At 40.7% G+C, this 12,619-nt stretch overlaps 1 protein-coding gene across 1 annotated transcript in view; it reads right to left on the bottom strand.

Annotated features, from left to right (window-relative positions):
* The window catches only part of BRDT (bromodomain testis associated), a 38,342-nt gene that overhangs the window by 9,276 nt on the left and 16,447 nt on the right, over nt 1-12,619 (bottom strand). The window contains exons 4-10 of the mRNA XM_072997936.2: nt 11,608-11,737; nt 6,038-6,210; nt 3,297-3,641; nt 2,067-2,195; nt 1,486-1,659; nt 416-600; nt 43-335 (exon numbers count right to left, since the gene is read on the bottom strand). Of these exons, the coding sequence (XP_072854037.2) occupies nt 43-335; nt 416-600; nt 1,486-1,659; nt 2,067-2,195; nt 3,297-3,641; nt 6,038-6,210; nt 11,608-11,737 (1,429 nt within the window). The remainder of the gene's footprint in view (nt 1-42; nt 336-415; nt 601-1,485; nt 1,660-2,066; nt 2,196-3,296; nt 3,642-6,037; nt 6,211-11,607; nt 11,738-12,619) is intronic.

Raw genomic sequence — 12,619 nt, 5'->3', positions numbered from 1 at the left:
AAAAGATCAATGCGTTTTTGTGTACATTACATACATACACACCATAATATTTCTTGGGCCTTTTTCTCAAACAAGTCATTACATATTTCTCCAGTTCCCTTAAAGTTGATGCTTTTAGAGTTTCAAAGTCTATTTCTATTTCATCGGGATTTGAGTGTCTCAGTGAAGGTTCCCTTGACTGAATAATACAGACCACTCTGCCAAGTTTTTCTCCAGGGAGCTTATTTATGTCCAGACTTAACTGCCTCTTTTCATCATAACTCATAGGCTTGGCATTATCATCATTTTCAGACTGGTATGCTGCCTCCTCTTGCTGCTTGATTTTCTTTGAACGACTGCAAAAGAAAAACTAAAAATGAGTTAATCACAGTGCCAAGAGCTTTGAGCACCATTTCACACACACAAGCAATCTTACATGTTCAAAGACATTTTCTTCGTCAGCTTCTTCATTTGCTTCATCCTTCTCTTCTTTTGATTCCCAGACTTGTTTTTGACTTTGCTACTCCTTTTCTCCTTCTTAGATCTCCCTTTCTTCTTCTTTTTCAGTCTGGGTAAGGCTGTTTTAGCCAAAGCTTGCAATTGCTGATGAACAGCTTTAAGCTATTACAAACAAACAAACAAACAAACAAACAAGGAAATCTACTGGTCAATACAAAATATTTGCATGCATTTTTTAAGTTGAGTTCTATGACTCTACCAAAGATTTAACTAAAATAAAATATGAAAAAAAAACTAGCATTTTTGTCTAAAAGGGAGAGTGATGCAGATCTTTTTCTACATCTATTGATTTATTTATTTTAGGAAGGTAAGCAACTTGATAGCACCTTATTTGTGAGTAACATAATGTTTAAAATACTGAAGCATTTCCATCTCAGTTCTATCCATGCAGGTGCCTAATTTGAAATCAAAGCAACAGAACTTCTCTTTGTGGTTAACTGTGGTAGACCTGCCTCCATTCACACTCTTGACAGTTAATTCATCACGGTGTGCAGTCATAAGCCAGTTTCCAACACCAAGTTATGGATTGTAGCCAATAAAATAAAGCAACTGCTCTAATTGACAAGCAAGCTAGCTAGCTACAGAAGACTTGCTTTTCCATCAGCATCAGCTAACAAAGATTGTAGAGAACACACTATTTCCTTACTCATTGGGTAGATCTAAGACATTACATTGGTTAAGCAGAAAAGAGAAGGAAAGAATTCTAGTATGCATACATAGCCTGTACTTGTGGTTTCATTGGTCTTTTTATCTAATATTAATTGTTTAATCTTTGTTTGTGATAAACTATCTAGAATAATGGATGGTGGAAATCTCTCTGTGTGCTTAATAGCATCTTTGCAGCTAAGAAAGAAAGAGAAGCACCATTAGCTCCCCTTTAAAACATTCAGGGAGGGGGCAGTAGCACTTCTCTCTCACACACCACTTGACTCCTACCACAACAACAGCACTCAAGAGTTTGGTAAGAACATGAACACTGCCACTTACTTGATCCTGGAGCTCTGCGAGACGTCTTGCCCTTTCTTCTTCTGAGTCCTCAGAGGAAGCCTCACTGCTGCTTTCGCTGGAAGTAGACACCGTGGTCCTTGTAGTCGAGGGCAGCAGAGGCCTATGTGAAGCTGGCTCATCTGGAATTTTGGCAAACTGCATCTCAAATACATCCTTAAGAGAAGAAAGTGAGGTGGCTTTTAAAAATTATCCATGTTTAAAAGGTGAGTTTACTTTAGAACAGGGATGGGAAATGTGTGGCCTGCTAGATTTTGTTAGCCCGTGACTCCTGTCATCTGCCCTTCCCATTAATTGTGGTGACGAGAGCTGATGGGAGTTGCAGGCCAGCAGCATCTGAAGGGCCATCGGTTCTTTCAGCCATACTTAGCAGCTGTAGAACATGGACACAAGACCATATGCTGCATCAAGTCACTGTACCCTTACTAGGATTTCAGGGAGGATGAGGATGCTATTACATTCATGACTGACCAGAATGCTGGATTAGGTAGGCCTTTGGTCAGACTCAGTAGAACTACTATTATGTTTTTAAATGCATATTTTACTGTCAACTACCCATTTACCTGAAGTTTCCTTGCCATTGTCACGACCTCCTGGTCTGGAGAGTTGTATCTATAGCAGTTCATAAACATTAGCCTAACATCAGCAGCAAACTCTTGCGTGTCTTTATATTCATAGTTTTCCATTTTCTTCTGTGAATCAGAGAAGGAAATAAGAATTCTGGGATTCACATTTGATGCGGTGCAACCAAGACCAACCATTTAAATACTATGCATGTAATTATTCTAAGATCAGAGGTTTAACTTATTATTGGCCCATAAACCTGCCTGTATTTTAAGTTCTAATGCTTTTCCACAACAATACTTGTTTCATGAAGTACATCTTATTTATCCATTACAGATCTGTATCTTGCCTAATTGTGTGTAACTAGCACATATCTTCTTTGAAAAGACCTACAAAATCTACTTGTTTCTCCAACAGGCATCGGCTATCAAAACCCATTATGATTCACCCATACCCTCTCATCTACAATACCACAATATCTCAATTCCTGGTAGAGTTCAGAGAATTTATTTTTTTTTTGGGGGGGGGGCAAAAAAGGAACCCACATATGCTGGGGTTTTCTGGAGGTTATAGTCCAAAAGGTGACTTTCCTAAGCTATGGGATGTTATTTGTTTGAATGCAAACAAATAAAGAACCTGCAGGTAAATTGCTAGCATTTTGGGAAGAAGGAGTAATCCAGACTTCTTACTGACATTTACTTTCCTGTGTGCAAGGATCTGTTGGCTTTTGCACAGAACAGGAAATAAGAAAAACGTGCAGCGCACCTAAGAGCCTTAAATGTGAGGGTCATGGAAAAAACTTCATTTCTTGACTTTGCTGAAACTGACAATAAGTAAGAGAATTTTCAGCAAGGCAAACCATGCCTTAATACATCTATAATCAATGAGCTGGTGTGTTTTTAGTAGCTTTTGTTGTTGTTTTACATTCTGAGGTCTTATAATATAGCCCACTTTTTAAGATGTAGTCTCCAATCTGGGTGGTTCAGAGAATCACTTTAACACCCTGTCTACCTACTTGCATGGTGGATTTGTTTACTGTTCTGTACTGTGTTATAATAATTGCACAGTTCATCAGACTAGTAGCAGAACAAAGAAATCTCATGATGGGTCCTACAGAGAAGGTACAATCAATGTACAAGACTGGGAGAATAGAGAAATGTGAGCGGGGACAGGTGTATCAGAGGGTTTGATAGGAGATGAACTATATTTTCTATGCCCAAGCCACTTACTTTAATAGTTCCAAGATCCATAGGACATTTAATAATATCATGATAATCTTCAAGTCCCAAGGTTGTAACATCTACTGCTTCATAAAAAGGCCAAGCATATGAAGCATGCTGTTTTGAAAACATTTCTGTAAGGATCTCGTTACAGTATTTTAGTGGTTCTGTTAGCTTTACGTTTTTTATGGGTTCCAGTGATTGCCAGGAGCCTGGTGGGCCTCTTTTCAACAGGGATTCTTCACACTCTTCTCTGGAGGAGGTCTTTGCAATTTTGGGTTCATTGGGTGCTGGAGAGGATTCACTGCTTGCTGGGATGTTTGCAGTCGTAGTGTCGGCCTTCCTTTTCACACCCTTTTCCAACAGAGAAGCACAGGTTTCAATAAAGTAGGGAATTGCAACATTTGTTTTAGAAACCTTTGGAACAAAACAGCAACCTTTAATCTAACTATGGTTCAGATGGACCTGAGGTATCTTTATGGAACCAGTACTTTTCACATTCCACAGAATGAGATACTTTCTGAGATTTTTAGACACTGGCCTGCAATCTTTCAAAGCCCATTTGTGTCCTATACCCACTTAGGACCCCTCCAGACAGGTACATATATCAGTATCTGGACTGCTGTTGATGCAGTTTGATTTGAACCAAAATGCTTGATTGGCACATATTTTTACTTAGACAGACCCATCTTGCCCCTTTAAGAGCCACCCCTCTCCTTTCTGGTACAGGGCCAGGGGCTTCTGTTTTTTTGGGGGGGGCATGATTCTAAGTGCTCCTAATTATTCTGTTGTGTAGCCTGTTTGCCCCCAAATGGAGCTGTAGGTGGGTATTATCAGAGGCGACAATCCTTTGATGTAATAGATAAGTTGTTACACTAAAAGGGAGGATGGAAGAAACCCTTTCCTCTGTTTTCATCTTATTTTTGAAAATATTTCCCTAACTGATGCAGCACAATTCTAATACCATGCTCGGTTGATGCACTGCTCTTCAGATATGCCTCTTACTTGATTTAACAACAACAACAAAAGGATAGTCACTGCACTTCACTGAATGAAGGCTGCAAGAAAAGGTGGGGAAGGGGGCTATGTTGACCCCATGAGCTCTGCCCCCACAAGGCAATGCAGCCCCAGCAGAATCCCGAGAAGAAACACAAGAAAAAGGGAGGTTATTGCCCGTCTCTCTTCCTAACCAATATTTTCCCCTCATGCCGGTACCACTGCCTTGAGCCTGCTGCTGTCGCCTCCTTACTCATGGGTAAACAATCTTAAATAAACTGATGATCTAAAGACTTGTGTGGGCCCTTCTCACAGAATAAATAGGATTGCTCAAGTGAAAGATAAAATAGATTGCACTGAAGATAATAACCTTATGGCGAAACGTTAGGAAGAACACCCACCACTCACAGTAAGAAAGAGGCATAATCAAAACACTGGTAGACCGTGCAAATCCAAACTGTGAAGCTCAGTTTCTTAGCACTGAACTCAACCATCTGAATTGGGCCCTATAGGCAAATGGCTACTCCAAAAATGAAATCACAAGAGCCATCAAACCAAGAAAACAACACCGAACTGAAGAAGAAAAACAGCCACCCACAAATAAAGTATTTCTGCCATATATCAAAGGGGTCACGGACCGCATGGGGAAACTTTTGAAAAAACACAGCCTACAAATAGTATTCAAGCCCACCACAAAAATACAACAAATGTTACGGTCAGCAAAGGACAGAAGGGACCCCCTCACCACTGCAGGAGTATACCGGATACCTTGCAGTTGTGGCCAGGTATATATTGGAAGCACAAAACGAAGCATCCACACCAGAATCAAAGAACATGGGAGACATTGCAGACTAAAACAACCAGAAAAATCTGCAGTAGCTGAACATGCCCTGACACAAACTGGACGTGAAACTCTATTCCAAAATACTGAAATACTGGACAATGCCAGCAGTCATTACGTCAGACTGCACAGGGAAGCCATTGAAATCCACAAGCACCAGCAAAACTTCAACAAAAAAGAGGAAAGTGTGAAACTCAACAAAACTTGGCTCCCAGCTCTCAAAAATAGTGTGCAAAAGGTCAACGAACTCTACCCAGCCACAAGGACAGGGGATCACTACACACAAAAGACCAGCTAATGACATCCATCAACCACAGGAACAGATAATCTCTTCTCCTTAGCACAACAATACACACTAATCACCCATCTACAGAAAAAGACAAAAGCCTATCCTACAGCCATAAATACTGCACTCCCAAAGCCAATTACACCAGAGCACAGAGTGCTATCCTCTGAAGATGCCGGCCACAGAGACTGGCAAAACGTTAGGAAGAACAACCTTCAGAACACGGCCAAAGAGCCCAAAAAACCCACAACAAACATTATTTCAAGAAATTTTCCAGCAAACAACAAGTTGGAAGTATTCTTCGTCTTAATCAGTACCCTCATTGCTCTGGCAAGTACAATTAATTACAGTTCATTGGGATCAGATGACAGATTAACGATGGTTAATGTACAACAGAAACAGACACTTCCAATCTATTTCTTTCAACTGTGCTGGAAGAAAAAGCAGCAGGCGAGAAGGGCATGTGCATAAGCTGAAGTCTTATTCCATCTCACTGTCATAATGGTCAACCACAATTTAGCCTTATGTGCTAATTGTCTTATATTGTGAGTTGTCTAATAGCATAAAAGTCATTGCCAAAACTAATGTCCACCTGTTTAGGAGCTGCTCCATTCAGATGCTACTTACTTTTGTTATTGTTTCAGTTGCTGGAGTTATGTTTGATGCTTGAGTCACAGGCGAAGGCTCTGGGTCATGCTGATGTCGAATTGTCCTCATCTGTAACTGCCTAACTTTCCTAGTTGGTTTTGATCGCTGGCGTCGCTTAACCAGCTTGCTTCCGGTATCAGCTTGCTCAGTGACTTGAGAAATGAATTAAAATGGATTAGTGAACATCTTCTAATTGTGTTCCAAAAACCTAAGTGCTGGTTGTTCCCCTTGTACTTTCAGTTTCTTTGCCAGCATGTCTACTGCTGTAGTCTGATTGTCTTTATCACTGGCTGTATCTTGTTTCTAATCTAACGATCAGTACTAGGACTAACTAGTGAATCACAACTGTTGTAACATGAAAGACATATATAGCTATCACAGTCTACAACTCCTCAACCTAGCACAAGACTTGTTTCTGTAGTCTCCGATAATGACATATCCATTTACATTTAACATCTCTGACTGAGGAACCTTATTAAGGAAGGCTAGTCTCCATCTGCTCCAAGGTATATCAATTTATTTAGCAACAGCTTATCCTTTACTGACTTCTTACATATGGCACATAAACTATCACAGCAGTTATCATGTTTTGAAATTTTAATCCCATAGTGAATCTAGTTTTGCCTGTAATAGAAAGTTACTATCCAAGTCCTAAAGGGATGGAATATGTGAACAAGAGTTTACTTGAACATGCTCTATATCTGTGGAGGTTACATGAAGCCTCCAGCCCAAAACAGAGCAGTACTAGAGATCTTCAAAAGGGGCTGAACTATAAAGAACATTAGTACATGTGTGAGCATAGTGACAAAGGTTGAAACACTTCTTCACTGCGCCCAAAAGAGAACTAGGGACAATGGTTTTTCCAAAGACGACATTCCGAAGGGTTGATATCCTTGGTAAAAGGAACAGAGACAACAAAGTCCTGTAGTGTGGAATGCTCTTGGTCAAGGATTCTAGCCAACTATCCATGATCTCACCCAGGTAACTCTCTTCTGTTTTCACTTCCCACCCAGTTTTCCTTGTCAATAGACTGATATAATTCAATGGCCATGGAACATACTTAATCTGTTCTGAACTATTTTAGTCAGGGACCAATTTTTCAGGCAGAATTCCATTTCTGAATCTCTCTCTCAATACTTCTGCAAATCTTGGGTTTCCTGAGATTGTTGACGCCCCCACGGGTGCACTTGTGTTCACACCCTGTTCTGGCTACATAATAAGCAGCATTCACAAAGGCAGAATACATAGGGGTTTAACCTGCTGTTTGGTCTGCTGCAGGGATGGGCTGGTTTGCTTCTAAACATGGCAATCAGACAATGTCTTTGCTGGAGAAAACCAGCCCACCTCCAGAGTATTCCTGCCTACACCTTTCTGGCCTCTGTCAGGGTCTTCTACTTTTTTTGGTACTGCTAGGATTGCTCTGTTTTATTCCATTTCCAGTGCATGTGATTGCTGGAAATGAACCAAAGCAAGTCTTCCTCTTTTAATTTGGCAATACCATGAAGAGAGCCACTTCACACTATTGGCATATTAACCACTTCTCCAGCTCTGTAAAGTGACTGAGGAAGTGAAAAAATGTTGTGTATTAGAGCAGTGAATATGTGCTATTTGATGTTTAGATGTTTAGTCGTTTAGTTGTGTCCGACTCTTTGTGACCCGATGGACAAGAGCACGCCAAAGCTTCTACAGCCTCCCAGAGTTTGGTCAAATTCATGTTGGTAGCTTCAATGACACTGTCCATCCATCTCGTCCTCTGTCGTCCCCTTCTCCTCTTGGCTTCACACTTTCCCAACATCAGGGCCTTTTCCAGGGAGTCTTCTCTTCTCATGAGGTGGCCAAAGTATTGGAGACTCAGCTTCAGGATTTGTTCCTCAGTGAGCATTCAGGGTTAACTTCCTTCAGAATGGATAGGTTTGATCTCCTTGCAGTCCAGGGGACTCTCAAGAGTCTCCTTCCTGCACCACAATTCAAAAGCATCAATTCTTCGGCAGTCAGCCTTCTTTATGGTCCAGCTCTCACTTCCATACATCGGTACTAGAAAAACCATAGCTTTGACTATGCAGACCTTTGTCAGCAAGATGGTGTCCCTGCTTTTTAATATGCCTTCTAGGTTTGTCATCGCTTTCCTCCCAAGAAGCAGGCATCTTTTAATTTCATGGCTGCTGTCACCATCTACAGTGATCATGGAGCCCAAGAAGGTAAAATTGCTCACTGCCTCAGTATCTTCCCCTTCTATTTGTCAGAAGGTGATGGGGCCATGATCTTAGTTTTTGTTTTTGTTTTTGATGTTGAGCTTCAGACCATTTTTTGCACTCTCCTCTTTCACCCTCATCAAGAAGTTCTTTAATTCCCCCTCACTTTCTGCCATCAGAGTGGTATCATCTGCATATCGGAGGTTGTTGATACTTCTTCAAGCAATCCACATTCTGGCTTGGGATTCATCCAGTCTGGCCTTTCGCATGATGTATTCTGCATACAAGTTAAATAAGCAGGGAGACAATATCCAGCCTTGTCGTACTCCTTTCCCAATTTTGAACCAATCAGTTATTCCATATCCAGTTCTAACTGTTGCTTCCTGTCCCGTGTATAGGTTTTCTTAGGAGATAGATAAGGTAGTCAGGCATTCCCATTTCTTTAAGGACTTGCCATAGTTTACTGTGAATTTCCAGAAGGGAGAAAAATCGAGTTGCTGCCCAATCTTCTACCTTCTGTGGCTCACCAACTGCTACAGAAAGGTCTCTCCTGACCTCCCCTTCAATCTCCCCCATTTCTAGGGGAATCTAGGCCGAATCAGTTCCAGCTTCCCTGGGAGCTATTCCCAGCTGCTGCTGGCTTCACCACGACGAAGCTCCTCCCTGGAAGGTTCCTTTTTTCATGGTTTATGAAAGAGTCAAGTTTGTCTGTGTTTCTCTCTCTCTCTCTCTCTCTCTCTCTCTCTCTCTCTCTCTCACACACACACACACACACACACACACACACACAAATCCTTCCTCCCTCAATTTTCAACAATTAGTTGATTCAGTTCAGTATGTCCATTTCCTCTCATTACATTTAAACAAGCTTGATGAAGCCACCAGTCCTTCCAGCCTCAATTAAAGCTTTCCCTCCTCCTTGCATCAGTTCCTTTTTTCAGTTTTGAGTCAGTCTCTCTCTCTCTCTCTCTCTCTCATACATGCACACACACACCCTCCCTCCTTCAATTTTCTACATACGTTTAAACAAGCTGATGAAGGCACCTGTCTCTCTCTCACACACACACACACCTTCCTTCCCGCCTTAATTGGAGCTTTCCATCTCTGGTGGAAGTAGTCATTCACAAGCTGGATTGACTGCCCGGGGCTGTTCTACAGCCATAAACAATGAAGCTGCCTTATTTCTGATCTCTAAAAGAACCGGTTTACAAGTGCTGCAACCAAGGAAGGTAGCAGGGATAGGTGGCTTACAGTTTGAAGTTCGGCTGCAGGGGGTGGGGGGGTAGTGCTCTGCTCATTACCCTAGGATTTTCATTTTTACCCCATTTGGGGTAATTTACCCCTGTTCCCTGATCGCTGCTTCAATATCTCCAATTTTCTTGAACAGGTCTCTGGTTTTTCCTTTTCGATTATTTTCCTCTATTTCTTTGCATTGTTCATTTAAGAAGGCCCTCTTGTCTCTCCTTGCTATTCTTTGGAAGTCTGCATTCCATTTTCTTTAATTTCTCCTATCTCCCTTGCAGTTTGTTTCCTTCTCTTCTCTGCTATTTGTAAGGCCTCGTTGGACAGCCACTTTGCTTTCTTGCATTTCCTTTTCTTTGGGATGGTTTTTGTTGCTGCCTCCTGTACAATGTTATGAGCATCTATACAACGTTCTTCAGGCATTCTGTCCACCAAATCGAGTTCCTGAAATCTGTTCTTCACATCCACTGTGTATTCCTAAGGGATTTGGTTTAGATTATACTGACTAGCCCAGTGGTTTTTCCTACTCTCTTCAGTTTAAGCTTGAATTTTGCTATGAGAAGCTGATGATCAGAGCCATAATCAGCTCCAGGTCTTGTTTTTGCTGATTGTATAGACAGAAATCATTCTATCATTTTTGAGATTATATCCCATTACAGCTTTTCCCACTCTTTTTTTGACTATGAGGGCCACTGCATTCATTCTACAGGATTCTTGCCCACAATAGTAGATATGATAATCATCTGAATTGAATTCGCCCATTCCTGTCCATTTTAGTTCACTGATGCCCAGGATGTCAATGTTTATTCTTGTCATCTCCTGTTTGACCACATCCAGCTTCCCAAGGTTCATAGATCTTACATTCCAGGTTCCTATGCAGTATTTTTCTTCGCAGCATTGGACTTTCCTTTCACTTCCAGGCACGTCCACAGCTGAGCGTCCTTTCCGCCTTGGCCTAACCACTTCATCAGCTCTGGAGCTACTTGTCCTTGTCCTCCGCTCTTCCTCAGTAGCATGTTTGACACCTTCCAACCTGAGGGGCCCATCTTCCAGCGTTATATCTTTTAGCCTTTTGTTTCTGTTCATGGGGTATTCTTGGCAAAGATACTGGAGTTGCTTGCCAAGTCCTACTCCAGGTTGATCGCGTTTAGTCAGAACTCTCCACTATGATCTGTCCGTCTTGGGTGTCCCTGCACAGCATAGCCGATATCTTATCTGAGTTACTCAAGCCCCTTTACCACGACAAGGCAGCAATCCATGAAGGGATTATGTGCTGCATTTCTTTAAAAACAGGATTAGGTATGTGCATTACAAATCAGGTAGGTCTATTAGGTAGCTATATTTAATACACATACCTGAGGAACATACCTAACTTGTAGTACACATACCTAATGCTGTTTTTAAAGTGATATGGTGTGTATTTGCTGCTCTAATACACACTTAAATGTTTTTCCCCTTAAGCCACTTTATGATATTGGCATATAGACAGCAGACTGTTGGGGACCAAATAGGGTCACTTGAGGTCATGAGAATCACACAAAATGATATATTGGACCTTCTGGTGATCCTGTTTAGTGAAATCCAACCTGGTCCAATTGCCCTGTGTACACAAGCTCATAGACAATTATATTGTCTCTTATATCCTAAGCAGCGGATAGATTTAGTGGTATTTTTCATTTAATATTGACTATTCTTCTATAGGTGCACAATCTGTTTTCAAAAATTTGAAGAATTCCATCTTTTTGTCACATTGCAAATTTGGATTGCTCAGGAGAGCATAATTTCTTAGTAGTAGACTAAATCTATTTTAGATATTACAAAAATCATTATGAGAAACTTCATCACCTAGAGAAGCAAACAGAGCATCTACATAATCTCAAGTGTATGATTTCTTTATTGATCTAATGCAAGTGTTCTGACTTGAAAACTATAATATAATTTTGTCCTTCAACATTTCTGTAAAAACAAATAAATCTTGAAATCAATAGTAAAGTGTGAACAGTTGAAATCTATATATTCTGTTTTAGGCATTTAGCATTGGAAAGATTCTCCATGCAGCATTTTATGGAATGTGCTACATTCTACTCAGGTATTGTTGGTCAAGTATTTTCTTACCGTCTGAATTTTTCCATTTTCTTTCTCTTTGAGAGGTAACAATTATTTTCTCTTCTGGGGGCATCTGTGCAAGTTTCTGCATAAAGACTTTTTCTAGCTCCTGAGCCATGAAAACAACGTCGTCACCAGGCTGCAAGAAAAACATGGCAATCACTTTCTGCATCAGAGCAACATGTTACTAAACTGTCTGCAGTGCGAGATTTGGCAACAAGCCTGTGCGCAAAGGAAAATGTTCCTTTTAGCTGTAAAGCACCAACTCTATTTCTAGGTGATTTACAAGAAATAATTTCACTGTCATTTATCATTGCCCAACCCTTAAAGGTTTGTTTGTGCATACACTAAATATTTCATGTCAACTACACACCAATTTATTTCCTCTGTTATTATTATACCCCTCTGCACCTTTGATCTCACTGGCTGTGGACTCCAGCGATGCAGATCATCATCATTATCATTACTAATACTATTATTAGCATTTTACCTAGAATTAGTTTCTTTAGAAATCTCTCTCCCCTCTCTGGCTGCTTTGAGGATTCAGACAAGAGATTCTTTTTCATTGTTATAGTAATTTCCTGATTTGATTATTTTACTATTTTCATTTGTTCTTCATTTCTTGCCTTTTCCTTCCTTTGACCTTAGCTCTTATTTTCAGCTTTTTTTTTTCAGACAAAAGAATTTCTGTCAATTGTATTTGAAACATGACCCTTGTATTGTGCACTTTTGAATGTGCTTGTATTTTTGCCAAGGCCTGTGGCTACAACATGGCGTTTGGCGGTTCCTTAGCATTCATTCAACAGAGACTAGTGTTGTTTCAGTAACTGAAGGTTCATTTAGATACACACATAGCAACCTTGGGGAGAGCTAACATGCAAAGATCCAGGGGCAATTCCCCCTTCTTTCAGACCTTGGAATGGTGGATCCTCCCCAACAACCCGCCCTCAATATACCAGAAGAATGTTCCAAAACCACAAATTGTGCTCTCTAGAGGCATCAGTGATACGGTTTGCAATGC

Source organism: Pogona vitticeps, chromosome 4 (assembly GCF_051106095.1).
Source record: "Pogona vitticeps strain Pit_001003342236 chromosome 4, PviZW2.1, whole genome shotgun sequence".
NCBI lineage: Eukaryota > Metazoa > Chordata > Lepidosauria > Squamata > Agamidae > Pogona > Pogona vitticeps.
Note: the sequence above shows the minus strand (reverse complement) of the source record. Positions and strands in the feature narration are given on the sequence as shown.